The 19,152-nt window shown below is 45.8% G+C and overlaps 1 protein-coding gene across 1 annotated transcript; it reads right to left on the bottom strand.

Annotated features, from left to right (window-relative positions):
* Nucleotides 1-955: 955 nt before the first annotated feature.
* Nucleotides 956-18,911, bottom strand: LOC309384089 (aquaporin-6-like; the record flags this gene model as incomplete). Its single annotated transcript, XM_081937280.1, has 4 exons — nt 956-1,574; nt 6,118-6,198; nt 7,894-8,052; nt 18,552-18,911. The coding sequence occupies 4 exons, from the start codon at nt 18,909-18,911 to the stop codon at nt 1,377-1,379; spliced, it is 798 nt and encodes a 265-aa protein (XP_081793406.1). The 3' UTR covers nt 956-1,376.
* Between the last annotated feature and the right edge of the window lie 241 nt (nt 18,912-19,152).

The following is a 19,152-nucleotide window of genomic DNA, read 5'->3' as shown; positions in this document are numbered from 1 at the left end:
TGAAAAATGTGACTTACGATCATTTTTTTAAAAGTTATGACCTTTGAGACATCCTCGTGATCATGTGATCAAAATTCAGATGCTTGGCAACTGGTTCATAGTGATGCACTCTCCCAAGGTCACGTGACCACTTTTTGCAACCTTCTGACAAGCTAAAATCAATGGGGAAAGCCAGATTCACTTAACAACCGCGTTGCTAACTTATCAACTGCAATGATTCACTTAACAACTGTGGCAAGAAAGGTTGTCAAATGGGGCCAAACTCACTTAACAAGTGTCTCGCTTAACAATAGAAATGTTGGGTTCGATTGTGGGTCATAAGCCGAGGACTTCCTGTTTATTTTGGATGGGTGAAAGTCTATGCTAGGCAGCAACTCCTTACCTACTTTGATGGGATGACGTTTTTCCATTGAGAGAAACCCTTGTCTGGAAGTGCAGTGGGGGTGGGGTGGGGATTCATAGAGGCCCAGAGAAAATTCTCCATGACTTGGAAAATCCACAGGTTGAGATCTGCCCCTGCCTTTCTTGCTCCTTGTTTCCCAGCAGTGAAGGCAGCATAATTTTATGTAGCGTGATGTTGGGGTGGCTCAGTGACTAAGATGCTGAGCTTATGATCAAAAAAGTCAGTAGTTCAGTGGTTCAAATCCCTAGTGCCGTGTAACGGAGTGAACTCCCGTTACTTGTGTCAGCTTCTACCAACCTAGCAGTTCGAAAGCACATAAAAATGCAAGTAGAAAAATAGGGACCACCTTTGATGTGAAGGTAACAGCGCTCCGTGCGCCTTCGGTGTTTCGGCCACACAACCATGGAGAAGTCTTTGGACAGTGCTGGCTCTTTGGCTTTGAAACGGAGATGAGCACTGCCCCCTAGAGTCAGGAACGACAAGCAGATATGTGCGAGGGGAACCTTTACCTTTTTTTACTGCATGAGATGCAGCACTGGTGAAATGGTTCATTCGTCCCCTAAGGAGCCCGCTAGCATCCAGGCTATTTATCCAAGTAACTTTTGCTTATCCTCTGGGGGGAAAAAATATCTGCCTAGAAAAAGACAAGTTTAAACCTCAAGCAAGCCGCTCGTTTGGCACTGCAGTTCATAGCCGTCAAGTTCATATTCGCTTTATGCTGAAAGTAGCCCTTTTCAATTTCCTGAATAGAGTTCTTAAGCTACCCACATGGCAGCTTCCAATCGCAGGACAACAAAGGACCAGCTCCTGCCAGGCACCTCTTGATGAGAATGTAACAAAATCCACATGGCAAGCCAACACTTCAGAGGAAAGGCACTTGGAGCCCTCTAGCGGCTGCTTGTGGGATCGCCACCCACAGATCCATCTCTTGCTGAGCCCATCCTAAAGTTCCTCTCCAGGGTGACTGAAGAGGCTACAGTCTATGCACCAGACTGGGCAATGGCAGCACTTCTTTTTGAGCGTTCTCCTCCGGGGTCTTCAGCTCTTCTCCATCGTAGCTGCCTTTGAGAATGGACAGTCTCTGGCTGAAAGGCTTAGGGTCATAGTAAATGACAAAGTTGTAAAGGACAGTGGCCAAGACTGCGCCAATGAAGGGGCCCACCCAGAAGATCTGTAAGGAAAGATCAAAACTAAGTCAGCTCAAGGACGACTTCACATCGGTTGACCTAAACAACAACCCTATTTGTCCCAAAGTCAGGAGCTCCGAGCCAAAGAAGCTGCACAATCTTTAGCAGTCCAACTGAAGTGAATTGAACCTAAGTTACTAGGTAGATCACGGATCTACCCAGATCTACACTAGATTCGTTTCACTCACGGTTTCCCAGGATTTAATTCCTTTTCTCTGCCTTGGAATCAGAACCCAGGTCATTACAGCCTTTAACATCTACAACCAGGATCACCCCCAGCATGGTCAGAAAAATCAAGATGATGGCAACAATGATGAATGAAGCTTTGCCTTAATTTTTGTTATGTGCGCCATATATGCCCATGATGGCGAACCTACGGCACGCACGCCCAAAGTGGCACAAAAAGCCATGTCACCCAGCATGTATGGCCTTGCCTGTTTGTCTTCCGGGTTTCTGGCACGCATGCGCACCTGACGATCAGCTGTCCTTTGCGTGCGCAGCAGTGCCAAAAACGGGGATGTGCATGCACACCGACCAGCTGATTGTCAAGCGCACATGCATGCCAGAACCTGGAAGTTTGGCTTTTCTGGACCACAGTCCCTTTGCACAGGTGGCAGTGCCGAAAACCAGCCTGCGCATGCATGCCAGCCAGTTGATTGTTGGGTGTGCAGGCGTGCTAGAACCTGAAAAGTCCAATTTTTCTGGAGCACGGTCCTGACAAGCAAGTGCGCATTTCCGCGCCACCTTTTTGGCACTCGGTGCCGAAAAGGTTTGCCATCCCTGATATATGCAACCCATACAAAAACTGGGTAGAGCTTCCATCACCATTGTGACTGCTGCCTTGACTTTTTTGATTGCGATCTGTAGACATTCCTGACTGGGAATGTTATGTCCTGCCATGTGAATCAACCCACCTCTTCCAATGTTGTGACATCTTCTGTGGAAAGCTGCTGTAGAACTGAGTAGCAATCCATGGGAGTGAGATAGCTGTGTATCAGAGATAGACAGCTTACCCTATTTAAAGACAGATACAAACTAAGATAAGATGGACCGTGTAAATAAAAGCCGGTGGGGGGGAATGGAATGTACCTGTCCCGTTTTTTGAATCCTTTCACCAAAATGCTGAAGTACATCCAAGATTTTCACACAACAAGGACTCGAAATTCACCACGAAGTGAAAACAAAACCCCCTGGCATATGATACAGTGATCTAGACCAGGGATGTTAAATTTGTGGGCTGGATGCGTCAATTACTGGCCATGCCATCCCCGGTTTAGCGAAGAGGGAAAACGCCACGATACATCACGTGACGACGACATGACAATGTGAGTTTGACGCCCCTGATGTAGACCATTTCTCAAACGTAGCAACTTCAAGATGTGCAGGTTTCAACTCCCAGAATCCTCCAGCCAGCAGCGGTGAAGTCCACAGATCTTAAAGATGCCACGTTTGAGAAACACTGGTCTGGATGGACCGTGTCTTCTCGGCAAGATCAAAGTCAGGAAATGTTCAAACTCCCATTCTTGAAGATTTCCCAGAGTCAGAATTCAGTATCAAATGGAGCACCGGCTTTAACTGGGGGAAGCTAAATTTAAATGCCTGCTGACTGAATTCAGCTTTAAGCTCCTTTAAGGAGAGCTGGATATGCAAAGCGGGAAGGGCTTGCTTTAAAGCCATAAGCTACTATCGAGGTTAAAATGGAAGTAAATGACAAGAAAATAAAGGGAAGTTAGATCTACAACTCCTCTCTCCGCTTAGTTCTGTTCTTACATTTTCCATCTTAATGCATCCCTTCCTGGAAACTTTCAAGGTCAGAAACTTCTGTGAATAACCACAGCTGCAACGAGAACCCTGCCAAGTTGGTGGCAGGCAGCTTGAGTATGTTGCTCCCAGGTGGCTCTACATTAAGCAAAGCAGAGTAATCACCTAGGACAGGGGATCAGCAACCTGCGGCTCTGGAGCCGCATGTGGCTCTTTCATTCCTCTGCTGCGGCTCCCTGTCACTGGTCAGCTCCACAATTGATAGGGCTTTAAGTTAGGACAGGCAGAAGGAAAAGGACACTGAGCTAGGAGGAGACTCTACGGTGGGGGAACCGGACTTCCGGTCAGCTCCAGAATTGAATGTGGGGCTTCCGGTTAGGACTTTTGTGGCTCTTTGAGTGTTTAAGGTTGCTGACCCCTGACTCAGGAGGAAAAGGCTAGGAAGGGAAAATTAAAAGAAGAAAGCTATGCTGTTAGCGCCATGCCCCTTTAAAGCCAGCCTATTGCCTGAAAAGACTACAGGGCTTCACTGTCAATATTGAAGGAAGATTTAACTGCTAACCCAGTTAGCTTTTGCATGTGGAATGGGGAGGGGTGGGAGAGATGTAGACCATCCCATTTCTTTTTTTTTAAACAAAGTTTTATTGGTTTTTTTATATTTTACAAAGGGGAAAGGTAAGGGAAAAGTTACAAATTTTGGCAGCTGCGAAATACGGTAGATGCACCCCCCCCTCCAAACTCATAGTATACATTTGCATAAAATTCAATATTAAGTAATAACATGTAGTCAGTGTGGTAAATTCAATTGGTAATTTCGATCAATTTATATCAGATGACTTTTCTTACTCATTTGTGTGATCTGAGCTTTCTTGTTGTCGCCCCATCTCCCCCCGCTGGCAGAGCTCCGGCCCCTCCCGTGTCTTGTATGTCTGTTAGGGAGTCTTCTGGTTTTTCTAGGAGCAGTTTATTTTTCTCCATAAAGGCCTGCGCCTCTATGGGTGTATTAATCCTAACTCTTGTCTCCTCCCAGAATATTAACATACCTTCAGGCATCAACCATCTAAACCACACCCCCTTCTGGTATAATTTATTCGCCAATTGCGAATATTGTTTTCTTTTTTCCCTCACTTTCTTGGGGATCTGTTTCAGGATGGTTATCTCCTTATCTTTATATGTCAAGGCTTGCCCCCTTTGTGCATTCAGGATTAGACCATCCCATTTCTGACTCAAGCAGAAACATTTCTTAGGCAGCTCTGTTGCTATGCTTTGAAAGGAAGTCAACCTGGCCTAAGGGGGAAAAAAAGTCAGGGTTTGTCTTTTGTGATAGAAATGTTCTAGGCATGACTCCTGTCTTCTGTAGGGGACCAAGCCTCCAGGAGTAAGAGAGAGCCCGTTTGTAGCCCCTCTAGGAAGTAAGGATATGTGGTTTTTTAAAAAAAACAATCACTTGATTTATGTGCTGTTTTTTTTTACTACTAGCAACCTCACAGACCACCACCAGAGGGCAGAATAGATTTACAGAGAGTTTTGTCTCTCTTTGCTGCCACTTATAGGGCAAATCTGGAATACCGTGGCCCACAGCTGGTTATCCCTATTCTTCATGCCAGCAACTGAAGCTATTTATGCAACCGCCAGGGTTTGCCTCCTCTGACTTTACTCTTAGGAACTGGGTGAGACCAAAACTGGTCTGCTATATGCAACCAGAAAATGGCTATCACCTCCCAGCTTTAAAAACACAGTTGTTGCCAGACTGAGCTACAGTTAAGATGTCTGAACAAAGTCCTGATCAGTAAGAGGCCTTTGTGGAAAGTGGTTCTGAGAACCATTGCAGCCTTGCTACTTAAAATCCCATGATAGCCCCCCCCAAAACACCTGCCAGTAAGTTCATGCAGATGGCTACAGAAAATTAAGCAGCACTCTATGGGAGGTTTAAAGAAGCTTGTGGACTTGTAATACAGAATGGTCGTTTTTGGTTTTAATAATCCCAGACCACTGCAGTTCCTCCTTGGTTTCTGTAGGAAGTTAGCACCCACCCCTCTCCTAGAAAAAATGAATATCCTGGGAAATATTGAAAAGGCAGAATATTATATTTCCCTGAATCAGAAATGAAGTTTTAAGGCAGAAAACAGACTCACTCTTAATAGCCCACACCTTTCTCAATGGGCCATTAGGGGCGCTGAGCCAGTCTACTCTACATAACAAAGATCCCTCCCCTTCAGCGCCAGGGTGATTGGATTAAGGCATGATAGTATTAACCCTTTAGCCATCTCACCACAGGGCTCCTGGGAAGAAGCGATGCTCAACCAAACTTGGACTCAAGACAGCCTACAGAGTTGCCCCTGCATGGCCCCATGGGAGTCTGACAACCAATAGAATACATTTCTTACCCAGGAACAGGAAACAGAGAAGTGGAGCTGAACAGAAAGTATAAAAAACCCAGCAAGCCCCTCCTCCCTCCTCTTTTCTTTTTCACCCAACATCTGGAGCCATGCAATCACCTTTTTCCCCAGGACCTCAAGCCATGTGGTCCTGTCCACCATTAAAACCATCTTTCCAAGCAGCCTCCATGTCTCCAGTGTCTTTTCCCCCACTTGGAGCCGAACCCAGAAGGACATTTCTCCCAATAGTTCATAGTGCATACAATTAAATCCTACTGATAGTTAGGCTTTCAGGGCCTGGCCAATTGGATAATTCTTTACCCCACTTTTCTTCCACCTACACCCTGGAATAATGGGGGATGAGGATACAGAAAGAAGAGGGTTTTACCCACTGTTGAAGAAAATCCCCAGTTATGACAGCAGGACCAAAGGATCGGGCTGGATTCATGGAGCATCTAGTGTAGTAATGCTAGAAATGGGAAATCGGAAGAAAGGATTAGGAAAGGCAGCTCTGGCGGAAGTTCCCATTCTCTCTTTCAATGTTGCACTTCCATCAAAAGATTTTTTCCTCACTGTAGTCCAAACTACTACAGGTAGCCCTCAACTTATGACCACAATTGAGTCCAATATTTCTGTTGTTAAGTGAAACATATGATCAGTGAGTTTTGCCCCATTTTATGACCTTTCTTGCCACAGTTGTTAAGTGAATCACTGCAGTTGGTTACTTAGTAACACGGTTGTTAAGTAAATCTGACTCCTCCCCCATTGACTTTGCTTGTCAGAAGGTTGCAAAAGGGGATCACGTGTGCTTGGGACACTGCAACCGTCATAAATATGAACCAGTTGCCAAACATCTGAATTTTAATCACATGAACATACAGATGCTGCAAAGGTCATAACTGTGGGAAATCGGACATAAGTCACTTTTTACAGTGCCGTTGTAACTTTGAACAATCACTAAATAAACTGTTCTACGTCGAGGACTACCTGTACAGTGTTGGGATGGAATTAGAGGTGGTATTCAGCCAGTTCTGATAGGTTCTGGAGAACCAGTAGTAGAAATTTTGAGTAGTTCGGAGAACTGGCAAATAGGTTGGCCGCGCCCCTCTGCCTCCCAGCCTCCCAGCTGATCTTCTTTTGTTGCCCTCAACAGGAGAATGGAGCTGGAAAGCAGGTTAGTGGGCTGGGGAGGGAATGGAGATTTTGCAGTAACCTTCCCCTGCCATGCCCACAAAGCCACACCATGCCCACAAAGCCACACACCCACAGAACTGGTAGTAAAAAAATTTGAATCCCACCACTGGATGGAATCTATATAGAACAACACACTGGTGGAAAATGCTTGTGTAACTTTCTAGTCTTACGCCTGACGTTGAAGACTGGGTGTTCTTTGGTTCCAGCAGCCACTCCTAGTTTCCTTTCCCCTAAAACAAGGGTGTCAAACTTGCATCGTCACAGCAACATCACGTGACGTATTGGGACTTTCCCCCCCCCCTTCGCTAAACCAGGCGGTGGCGGAGCCAGCACGTGAGGCAGCCGGCCCGCGGGCCGCGAGTTTGACACCCCTGCTCTAGATTGTCTCTTTTGCTTGAGGCAGGCTACGGTCTGGGTGAAATATTTGGCCAACAGGGGTGTGCTGTGGGCTTTGTGATGTCAGTTGTTCATCACACCACCCACTGTAGTGGGATTATCTGTGAACACAGCTGTAAAAGCTTAGAACGTTGATTGCCGTAGGATCCACTAGCTAATTTCAAATGTTCTCCCGAAAATACCCCTGACTTGTTTGCATTATACATGGGCAAACTTTTCAGCCACGAGCCCAGTCCAGCTGTCCCCAGCTCATAGTATTTACCGGGCGGTTGAAACAATATCTGTTGCCTTATTCCTTTCTTCCCGGTTTTTAAGAGTTCTCAGCTTTATCTGGCTAATGCTGGCTTGGGCGTATTCTGTCTTTTATTTCCAACATTGATTTTTATTTTGCTTTGAATGCCTATTCCCTCCAAAGAGCGCTCTCTATCATTTTAAAAGCTTGCCTCTCGCATTTTAAGCAAAATAAAACAACGCCTGTCTTGCTTAGGGCTCCCGGGTGTGGGTTTTCAAGTAATCGTCGGCCAGTTCTGGTAGCCCTACTCTTATCTTTCTCAGCATCTCTTAATTTACTCACCCCAACCAAGTGGCCCAGGGCAACCGAGATGCCAATGATGACAGCAGGGGAGCCCGTACTGCGCTTGGTATCGGTGGATGCAAAATAACACAGAACCAACTGTAGGGTCAAGATGAGCTCAACTGCAACAGCTTGTCCACTTGAAATATGGATGCTCACCTAGGGCAGAGAAGGAAGCAATGGTGAAGGAGACTTTAACCATATGGCTGGCATCTTTTCTGCCTGGGAAAAAGGATTATTATAGAGGTTTTAGGTTACGCAAATGCAGGATCCCCCACAGTTCAATCCGAGCACTTTGTTATAAACAGCAGAATCCCTCTTATGCCAACACATCATTGAGGGGGGGGGTCCCTCCTACCTCAACATTTATGGGGAGAACCCTGAAGGATGTATAGTTCTGTGCAGCTGGCTCCAGGTGGAAAAACAGGTGACTTTAACAGCTGGCTTTTATATTTCTCCAACAGGGGAAGCCAGCAGACATCCCTGATCAGCTGAAAAGGACTCTAAACTTTCCTCTTTCTTTTTAGTTATAAAATGATGTTTTCCAGCTTCTGGCAAATGTCTGCTCCATCTGAAGTCCATCATATTAAGGCTGAGCCCTGCTGTGATTACATCCCTCCAGTTTTCATGACTGTTTGCCTTTCGAGACCAGGAAACCAGAGTCCTTCTGCTGTGCTCAAAGACCGTCCCTTCCGCTTTTCTTGCCAATCCCTGGGTGCAGCTCAGAGGTGGTATTCTGCCGGTTTGCACCGGTTCGAGTGAACCGGTAGTGGCGGCGACGTGAGGCTCCACCCGCCCACCCTGACCTCATCACACACGCTCCGCGCATGTGCGCGATCCCGCTACTGAACTGGTAACGAAGATAAGAGGAACTCATGCCCGGTGCAGCTGTGTCTACCGAGAGGAGGTTAAAAAAGATTAAGATGGTAGCCGCAACCTAGGGGCGTGCATAAGCGCACCAGCGTGCCTAACATCCCTGTCCTACTGTCCCCATTTATTTGTACTCATTTCCTCTGTTCTTATTCACGTTTATTCTTATTTCTGTTATCTTGTACATGAGTGACAAACTAACTAACTAACTAAATGAAAATAAACCATGCAACATTAGTCTTTCCCTTTTTTGGCGTGATGCATATTGTCTTTCTACAGGTAGCCCTCCATTATCGACTGAAATTGGGACAAGCAAATGACACATGCATTAAGTGAAACATCACATCACCATGCTCAATTTATGTCAGTTCCACCGCGGTTGTGAAGCAAATCAGTCACTGTTGCTAAGCGCAACATCAGATGGCTGCAACTTGGGACTCCCTGCCAGCTCTTCCACTGACTTGGCTTGTCAGAAGTGGGATGGCTAATCTGATTGACTTATGTTTACATTACAAATGCTTTGGACAAAGTTAGTGTTGTGGACATAGCTTATCTTGATTTTAGCAAAGCATTTGATGCAATTCCCAGAATGAGCTCCTAAAAAAGTTGTATAGGCTGGGGCTTAATCCCTGGGTAGTTCAGTGGATAGGAAGTTGACTCGTGGATAGATCCCCAGGGAGCGATTGTTAATGAGGCTTAAACACCCATTGCTTCTTGCCTCCATTTGCTCAATGGAGAAATATTACAAACTCAGAACTTTGTTCGTGTTTTGGAATAGTTCTGTGGCCTAGTAGAGTGAGGGTTAAGCTTTTTGTTGTCGCGTGCCCAAAGCGCGCTTGTCCCCGCACCCATAATGCAATGTGCATGTGATACCCCCAGCCACGCGCATGTGCGTACAATGTCCTCCCTGCACTCCCCATGTGCATGTATGCACAACCCCCCCCACACTCCCCACGTGAACCCCGCAACTTGTTTTGGGCCTCCCTGCAGCCTCCTGGGACCAAAAACAGGCTGTGGTGGGGGCACCACACTTCTCCCCCATGCTCCCCCCATGCCCATGCATGCACATGTGACCCCTTCGCTTTCCATACCTGTGCACATGACCCTCCCATCCCACCCCGGCGCATGCAGCTGGCTGGTGGGAGTCGCCTGCACATGCGTGGTGGAGTTGAGCTGGGGCAACAGCTCTTGTGCCCACAGAGAGGGCTCTGCGTGCCACCTGTGGCATCCGTGCCATAGGTTCGCCATCACGGCCCTAGTATGATATTGCTTGTAATAAGAAATCTCTGTTCCTCCTAGTCAACACAACTTTTTCCTGCTTCTTAATAGGCTTTCTTCTCTTGTAGCTGAGAAACATTCCTATCCCACAGCGTAGTCCAAATTCAGAGTGGCTGAAGTGTGAAATGAATTCTTGACATCTGACAAGGAAATGAAATTTGAGATTAACTATGGATTATCAAAAGGTGAAGGTTTGGGAAAGAAACAAAAGGGACAAATATTGACATTTCCCTCTTTGGATGTCTTGAAGTTAGGTGGAGCCAGAGGCTCTTGGTCCTAGCTACAAATTGAAAGTGACTTTTCAAAACATCTGCTGTAATAATCAGAAGCTACTCGTTTATAACATTTATTCTATTTTTCTTCTAAACCTTTTCTTCTTTTTTTGCACTTTAGGGTTTTATTTCCTTCCCTCCCCCTTCTTTTAGCTTGTATACTTTTTTACTCATTTCAGCTTAATGCTAGCGTAGAAAAGAAAAAAATAGGTTTGCTGCTATTTCATTTAAGATACTAACAGAAGGCTAAACCCTCTGGTCTAGCCATTTATCAAACACTGCCTCCCCTCACCCACATCGCCTGCCCACATTAAAACAGGATTGATAGATGTTTTCCCACTAGATGTGATATTTGCTGGGGGAGGAATCTTTATGCAATGTTTATGCAGATTGGGCATCTTTAGCATTTCAGATTTTTAAGATTTGCTATTAGCTCAAAGTACAGTATCATATATAGAATAGAATAGAATAGAATAACAGAGTTGGAAGGGACCTTGGAGGTCTTCTAGTCCAACCCTCTGCCTAGACAGGAAACCCTATACCATTTCAGACAAATGGCTATCCAACATCTTCTTAAAGACTTCCAGTGTTGGGGCATTCACAACTTCTGGAGGCAAGCTGTTCCACTGATTAATTGTTCTGTCAGGAAATTTCTCCTCAGTTCTAAGTTGCTTCTCTCCTTGATTAGTTTCCACCCATTGCTTCTTGTCCTACCCTCAGGTGCCTTGGAGAATAGTTTGACTCCCTCTTCTTTGTGGCAGCCCCTGAGATATTGGAACAGTGCTATCATGTCTCCCCTAGTCCTTCTTTTCATTAAACTAGACATACCCAGTTCCTGCAACTATTCTTCATATGTTTTAGTCTCCAGTCCTCTAATCAGAGGTGGGCTCCTACCGGTTCGCACCGGTTCAGTAGAACCTGTTAGTCAAATCTACCGAACCAGTTAGAAGAGGTTCCACTGGTGGACCCGGAAGTAAGTTCCGGAACACCTGCCCCGGCCCTGTCGCTCGCTTGCTCACCCCTGCCCCTCCAGAAGCCCCTCCATCGCTCGCTCCCCCCGCCCATCTGCACTATCGTAGCCCCGCCCACTGCTCACTGATTGGCTGGCTCAGCAATCACTCCGCCCGCCTCTAATAACCCTATCTAAACCCACTTACCTTTTTTCCTGCTTGGCTCTCTATTGCTGACTGCCGACTCTGAGGAGGTAAGTAAGTTGCAACTAAGCACGGGGCGGGGGGGCAGCTGGCCAATTGCCGCGGCCCTGCACTATAAGCGAATCCGGTGACTTTTGTGGCCTTGCAAAGATCCCGGGCTCGCTTATAGCGCAGGGCCGCAGGGCCACCAGAAAGCACAGCCGCAGGGATGGGTATGGCAGTGGGAGCTTACGTGGCATGGCCGGCTTCTTTGAAAAGTTTGGGGACCTTGCAAGGCCTTTGCAAGGTCCCGGGACTTGCCTAAGATGCCTGGCCTCCAGAAAGCACGGGCGCAGGGGTGGGAATGGGGCAGGAGCTTACACAGCGCGGCCGGCGTCTTTGAAAATTTTGGGGACCTCACAAGGCCTTTGCAAGGTCCCCGGATTTGCCTAAAATGCCTGGTCGCCAGAAAGCACAGGCGCGGGGGTGGGGACGGCAGCGGGAGTTGTTTAGGTAATTGTGAGGTGTCTGCTGGTTCTGTGAGCTTCCTGGCACTGTCCTTTATAATTTCCCACAATGCCTTGATGGTTTTTATTCCAGTGGCTTTGTCTTTCCTGTTCTTAGGGTTAGGGGAAAAAACTGGTTTCATCTGCAGTCTTTTGGGGGGAAATTGTTGATTTTTGGTGTTTTCCTGGCACTGTCATAGTTTGTGTGTGTGGGTGTGTAATGTCCCACAGTTATCTACACATAGATAATGATCAAGTACTAATAATATTTCCTTATACATTTTAGTGACCTTTCCTTACATAATTGGTGTTTTCTTTCATACTTTTAGATTTCTAATTGCTGTTTCTGTTAGTTAGCAATTGATAAAACAAATCCCACGTGAAAAAGTATTCAAAGCCTTCTTGATTTTAATTGTCAATTTATTCATTCCTGCACATTCTAATATTTATTCATTTTCATATCTTTGTTTTTTCCACTATTGTGCAAACACAATTCCAGCAGCTGTTAACATGTGTAAAATTAAATATGTATTGTATTCCCCTTGAAATACAAGTAATAAGTAGTAAGCTTCTGTAGTTACCTTCTGTAAGTAGCTCTTTTATTGTTTTGTGTACTTATTTTAATCTTATTTAAATAGTAAGTGCACAAAATAATAAATTTCCTTTTTTATATCTTCTTTTTGTAGATCATCCATTGGGGCAAAGAATTCAGTGACATCGTCTTGGCCACTCCCTCCCGGTCACATGACTGCCAAGCCACTCCCACCCAGTCATATGGCTGGCAAGCCACTCACACTCAGTTACATGGCTGGCAAGCCACTCACACTCAGTCACATGGCTGGCAAGCCACTCCCACAAAGCAGGCCACACCTACAGAAGAAGTTCCAAAAATTTTTGAAACCCACCACTGCCCCTAATCATCTTTGTTGCTCTTCTCTGCACTCTTTCCAGAATCTCCACATCTTTTTTACATCGTGGCGACCAAAACTGCATGCAATATTCCAAGTGTGGCTTTACCAAGGCATTATAAAGTGGTATTAACACTTCACGTGATCTTGATTCTATCCCTCTGTTGATACAGCCTAGAACTGTGTTGGCTTTTTTGGCAGCTGATGCACACTGCTGGCTCATATTTAAATGGTTGTCCACTAGGACTCCAAGATCCCTTTCACAGTTACTACTGTTGAGCAAGGTACCACCTATACTGTACCTGTGCATTCCGTTTTTGTTGCCTACATGTAGAGTCACATGTACTGTCAGGCACAAGTGACCAGATCCACAAGTGTAGATTTCAAGTACCGTTGCTGTATGGTGCTATAAGAAATGTCCACAGACTGCTTGCCTTCCCTTGGGAACAGATAGAGAGCTTGGGGAAGGTGTGTGTGTGTGTGTGTGTGTGTGTGTGTGAGAGAGAGAGAGAGAGAGAGAGAGAGAGAGAGAGAGAGAGAGAGAGAGAGAGAGAGAGAGAGAGAGAGAGAGAGAGAGAGAGAGAGAGAGAGAGAGAGAGAGAGAGAGAGAGAGAGAGAGAGAGAGAGAGAGAGAGAGAGAGAGAGAGAGAGAGAGAGAGAGAGAGAGTCCTGGATCTCTTACATTTGTGTGACAACTCAAGGCTAATTCTCTCCTTGATCCCTCCTTCCTTTTGGCTGGGTGTTTTCCAACAGATACCAATTTTGTTGGTCATAGGTTTTCAGAAGCTCCTTAGGTATAAGCAAAGAAAATATTGAAGTGAGGGGGGAGGTATGGAATGATGGATGCTGACTAATCCTTGTCCAAATATAAAAATCTCAGTGGCTTAGTGTCCTTGGCAGTGTTGTTGCCGCCTTTCGTACAGCTGATTCTGGGACGTTCCCCATTATTGCAACCAGATATTCCCCACCCTTTCTTAAATCCATAGAAAAGAAATACTGGCTGTGCTCATGGCCAATCCCTATCCCGTTGTGATTTGTTGCTGAATTATATCGTCCTGATTAGGTACATGAAGTATGGGACCTTTTCATTCTACTGTTTCAGTACTTCAGCCTGTGCCAAACCACTCAGAGTTAAAGCATTTACAGCCCTGCTGGCTGAGCAGTAGAGCACCATCAAGCAACCCTGGTGCAATAGCAGTGTGGTCAGAGGTGGTATTCAACAGGTTCTGACCACTTCTGGAGAACCAGTAGAGGAAATTTTGAGTAGTTCAGAGAACTGGCAAATACCACCTCTGGCTGGCCCCGCCCCCATCTATTCTCTGCCTCCTGAGTCCCAGCTGATCGGGAGGGAATGGGGATTTTGCAGTAACCTTCCCCTGGAGTGAGGTGGGAATAGAGATTTTGCAATACCCTTCCCCTGCCACGCCCACCAAGCCATGCCACATCCACCAAGCCACGCCCACAGAACCAGTAGTCAGTTTTTTTTAATCCCACCACTGAGCGTGGTGCTAGATAAAACTGACCAGAAACACCAAACAGCAAATGCCATTCTGAACTGACCTACTGCTGCTCACCTGAGTGGGTCTCAAACATACACTAATGGGCGGTGAACCCAAACTGGTTTTAACCTACCTTGTGGCTGCTATTGTATGTTGTCGCCTTAAGTGGCCAAATGCTAATTGAACACCAGTACAGTAAACAGAAGAACAGAGTTGGAAGGGACCTTGGAGGTCTTCTAGTCCAACCTCCTGCTCAAGCCGGAAACCCTATATCGTTTCAGACAAAAGGCTCTTCTAAAAAACCGCCAGTGTTGCAGCATCCACAATTTCTGGAGGCAAAACATTCAACTAATTAATTGTTCCAAATATCTGGAAATTTCTCCTTAGTTTTAGTGTGGTTCTTTCCTTGATTAGTTAATTAGTTGATTAGTCTAGAATGATTAGCTAAGTGATTTCAGCCTATTTCACTCACCACCTGGTGCTGAAAGCAACCTCACAGGTACATCCTCTTAAAGAAGGCTGCACAACACAACAAACATGGGGTTGATGCCATGGTTAGGTGCAACGGGAAAGAAACTCTCTGTCCTTCCTACCTAATTCAAGGCCCTGCTACTTCCAGAGCTGCAGGAGGCTCCCACGCCAATGTCTTCACTTCTGATTACATACAATAGCAGAGTTGGAAGGGACCTTGGAGGTCTTCTAGTCCAACCCCCTGCCTAGGCAGGAAACCCTATACCGTTTCAGACAAATGGCTATCCAACATCTTCTTAAAGACTTCCAGTGTTGGGGCATTCACAACTTCTGGAGGTAAGCTGTTCCACTGATTAATTGTTCTAACTGTAGGAAATTTCTCCTCAGTTCTAAGTTGCTTCTCTCCTTGATTAGTTTCCACCCATTGCTTCTTGTTCTACCCCCAGGTGCCTTGGAGAATAGCTTGACTCCCTCTTCTTTGTGGCAACCACTGAGATATTGGAACAATGCTATCATGTCTCCCCTAGTCCTTCTTTTCATCAAACTAAACATACCCAGTTCCTGCAACTGTTCTTCATATGTTTTAGCCTCCAGTCCCCTAATCATCTTTGTTGCTCTTCTCTGCACTCTTTCTAGAGTCTCCACATCTTTTTTACATCGTGGTGACCAAAACTGAATGCAGTATTCCAAGTGTGGCCTTACCAAGGCCTTATAAAGTGGTATTAACACTTCACGTGATCTTGATTCTATCCCTCTGTTGATGCAGCCTAGAACTGTGTTGGCTTTTTTGGCAGCTGCTGCACACTGCTGGCTCATATTTAAATGATTGTCCACTAGGACTCCAAGATCCCTTTCACAGTTACCACTGTTGAGCAAGTTACCACAGATACTGTACCTGTGCATTTCGTTTTTGTTGCCTAAATGTAGAACCTTACTCCATAGTACCAATGGACATTGTAAATCTTACAACACTCACTCTGTTTTAGTTGGAAGAGTTGAACGGTCAGGTTAGGGACAGATCATCATGGAGAAAATCTATCCATGGGGTTGCTAAGCTTTAACAACAATTTGGTAGCACATAATCCATCAGCCAACCTATTTCCAGGAAAGAGCAGTCTGCATTCTCTGGGCTCTTTCCCTCTCCATAAGCTTATAAGGTTTGTTCCTAATACATAGATATAATGACACTTAGTTCTACTTCTGAAAAGGGACACGATGGCTCAGTGGCTAAGACCCTGAGCTTGTCGGTCAGAAAGGTCGGCAGTTCGGTGGTTTGAATCCCTAGTGCCACATAACAGAGTGAGCTCCTGTTACTTGTCCCAGCTTCTGCCAACTTAGCAGTTCAAAAGCATGTAAAAAATGCAAGTAGAAAAATAGGAACCGCCTTTGGTGGGAAGGTAACAGTGTTCCATGCACCTTCGGCATTTAGTCATGCAGGCCACATGACCACGGAGACGACTTCGGACAGTGCTGGCTCTTCGGCTTTGCAACGGAGATGAGCACCGCCCCCTAGAGTCAGGAACAACTAGCACACATGTGCAAGGGGAACCTTTACCTTTACCTTTAGTTCTACTTCCCTCCCCCAAAACTGCCCTCTTTTATCCACTTTGTCCCTTGTTAAATAGTTGCACCTTCCACCTTGTCAACAAAGGACCGAATCATTCTAGATGTTGCTGAACATAACTTAACAAGTTCCTGCTGCAAAATTCCAACCTCTGACCTGCTCATTTATTTGTTGAAGATAAATTCCACATCTCCTTCATTTACAAAACCACTGTGTAAAAAAAGGTTGAGGGATATGGAGTTGTTTAAGGCGATCCAGTAACTGGGTGGAGAAAAGGGCCATTTCTCACTCAGTACATAGGTGGAGGGAGCTCTCCTACAATGCAACAATGTACAGCAGGCAAATTAGACAACAAAGTAGAAGAAAAAACACCCTTGATATTAAGCAGGATAAGCTGGGTGGAGGCTAATTCCCCAGTGGGCTGATAGTGAGTAGAGGCCAATAACATGCCTTCCAGTCACTGAGAAACAGTAAGTTGTACTCATATTGAGGCAAACTCGTCCAGATCAACCCTGAGTCTCCCATGTCCTTGGTCCTTCCATCTGCCCATTATATGAATGAACCCAAAGTAATGATCTGGACCCTCTGCTCTTCCCATTCTATTTATAATAGGTCATTCTTATTCCCTTGTTTGCTGTGACATTCTTATCCTTCCCCACCTTAGAATTTAGAGTCGACATACATGGGGGCCTGTATCTCCCTTGATAATTGTTATTGTCCAAGCCTGGACAATCCTTTTCAGTCTTAGCATTTCCTTCCCAGTCTTATAGTTTGGCTTCTGGGATTTGCACGAACGAATGTATCAGTCATCCAGAGTTACAACCAAGTGGAGAAGTTTGACACTCTTCAGTTTCTTTTGGTTAGATCTTTTGGACTTTCCACATTTTCAGAAGAAGCTACCTACCCTGACCTTTAATTTCTGCCCCAGATGCTAATAAAAACTGGCCATTTTCCAGTTAATTTTGTCAAGCCAACCTAGGGAGTCTGTAGGGCAAAGGGGGATGGAGGTTGTGGTTGTATGAAATCACCCAATCCTGCTGTATACCCTGCTTCCACAACATTCTGTTTCCACTAGATACCCTCAGCTGTGACAATAACCATTTTTATAAAAATGCAATTGCATGTTATTATAGCCACCATGAAGCCATTTTATAATTCAATCCATGTTGCAATTAATTCCAGGACACCTTGAGTTTTTGTTAGAACTTACTGTCAGTTTCTTCTAATGCCCTTCCCATTGGACTCTTCCATCAAGCCATCATTCCAGCTAATCCTTTCTCTTCCTTTTAAATCATAATCAGCTTCCCTCTCCCAATAATTTCCAAGTAAACCAACAAGGAACACGCTTTGCACAGCCTTCTACAAGAGGATGTACCATCAGCGATTGACTTAGACCTAAACTAGAATAACTTTATTGTCCCTTTGAATGTACACTAATCGGCATACATTACAATGAAATTTCATTGCCTACAGCTCTCAAAGGCTCACCACCTCCAATATACATCGCATAGACTCACATAGGACTGTAGCTATTTGTATCTGCTGGGCAGTGGTGGGATTCAAATTCTTTTACTACCAGTGGGTGTGGCTGTGGCAGGCTTGGCAGGGGAAAGATACTGTAAAATCTGTTCCCCCCCCCCCCCGCCACTCCAGAGGAAGGTTACTGCAAAATCCCCATTCACTCCTGATCAACTGGGTCTCAGGAGGCAGAGAATAGATGGGGGCAGGGCCAGCCAGAGGTGGTATTTACCAGTTCTCCGAACTACTCAAAATTTCCCCTACCGGTTCTCCAGAACTGATCAGAAGCTGCTGAATACCACCTCTGCAGAGCCCCACTCGTGCTGGCGTGCCTCTCCCACAAATGAAATGTGTGTGTGTGTGTGTTTGTGTTTCTGTGTGTGTGTGTGTGTGTGTGTGCACATGCCTGCCCCAGTCAGAACCAGCTGAATACCACCTCTGCTGATGGGCGTCCCTCTGTAATATAACACAGTGACAATATTTCATACCTTAACAACCACACCCCTGTTTGATGCTTGGCAGATCCACAACTCCAGTCACTCTTGGTACGCTCGGTGGAATACATACCGCTTGGTAGGTTATTTGAGGAGTGTTCCCAAGGCAAATGCCCATGTCAAAGATGCCAATTCAGTGACCTACCTTGTTGATGCCCATATTTCCCCGCAAATTCTCAGGGGTCACCGCATAAAGGATGGCTGCCCCAACAATTCCTCCAGCCAGCTGGGCCACCACGTAGAAGACAGTTCTCACCAGCGAGACACGAGAGCCGAGCAGGAAGGCCACAGTCACCACTGGATTGATGTGGGCTCCACTCACTTGCCAGGCAATCTGGACAGCTGCGGCTGCTGCCAAGTTGAAAGTGATGGAAGTTTGGAGGATGGAGGGTGTCTCGGGCCAATCCAGAACGGACGCCAAGCCAAAAAAGACGTAGATGGCGGTGATAAGCAACTCGGCGAAGACAGCTCTGTAGAAAGCTATAGAAGCAAGTTCCTTACACATCCTGCAAGAAGCAAGAGGGGAGTGGAGCATATCTTCTGGTGGTTTTTACCCCTTCTGAGCAAGGGTCAATGAGGCACTGTTTAAATGAGTGAGATTGCAACATCAGACTAGACCAGGAAGTTAAAGGGAAACTCCTGCAGTAGCCTTTCCTTCCCAGCCTATTGGCTTGGCACTGCTCTATCTGGGAAGCTTTGGGCCAACCACATAAATCCAGTGGAACAAGCTTCAGCAACAGATCCTG

The sequence above is a fragment of the Natrix helvetica genome (genome assembly GCF_964273705.1).
Source record: "Natrix helvetica genome assembly, chromosome: 1".
Lineage (NCBI taxonomy): Eukaryota > Metazoa > Chordata > Lepidosauria > Squamata > Natricidae > Natrix > Natrix helvetica.
This window is presented reverse-complemented; position numbering and strand designations above follow the sequence as displayed.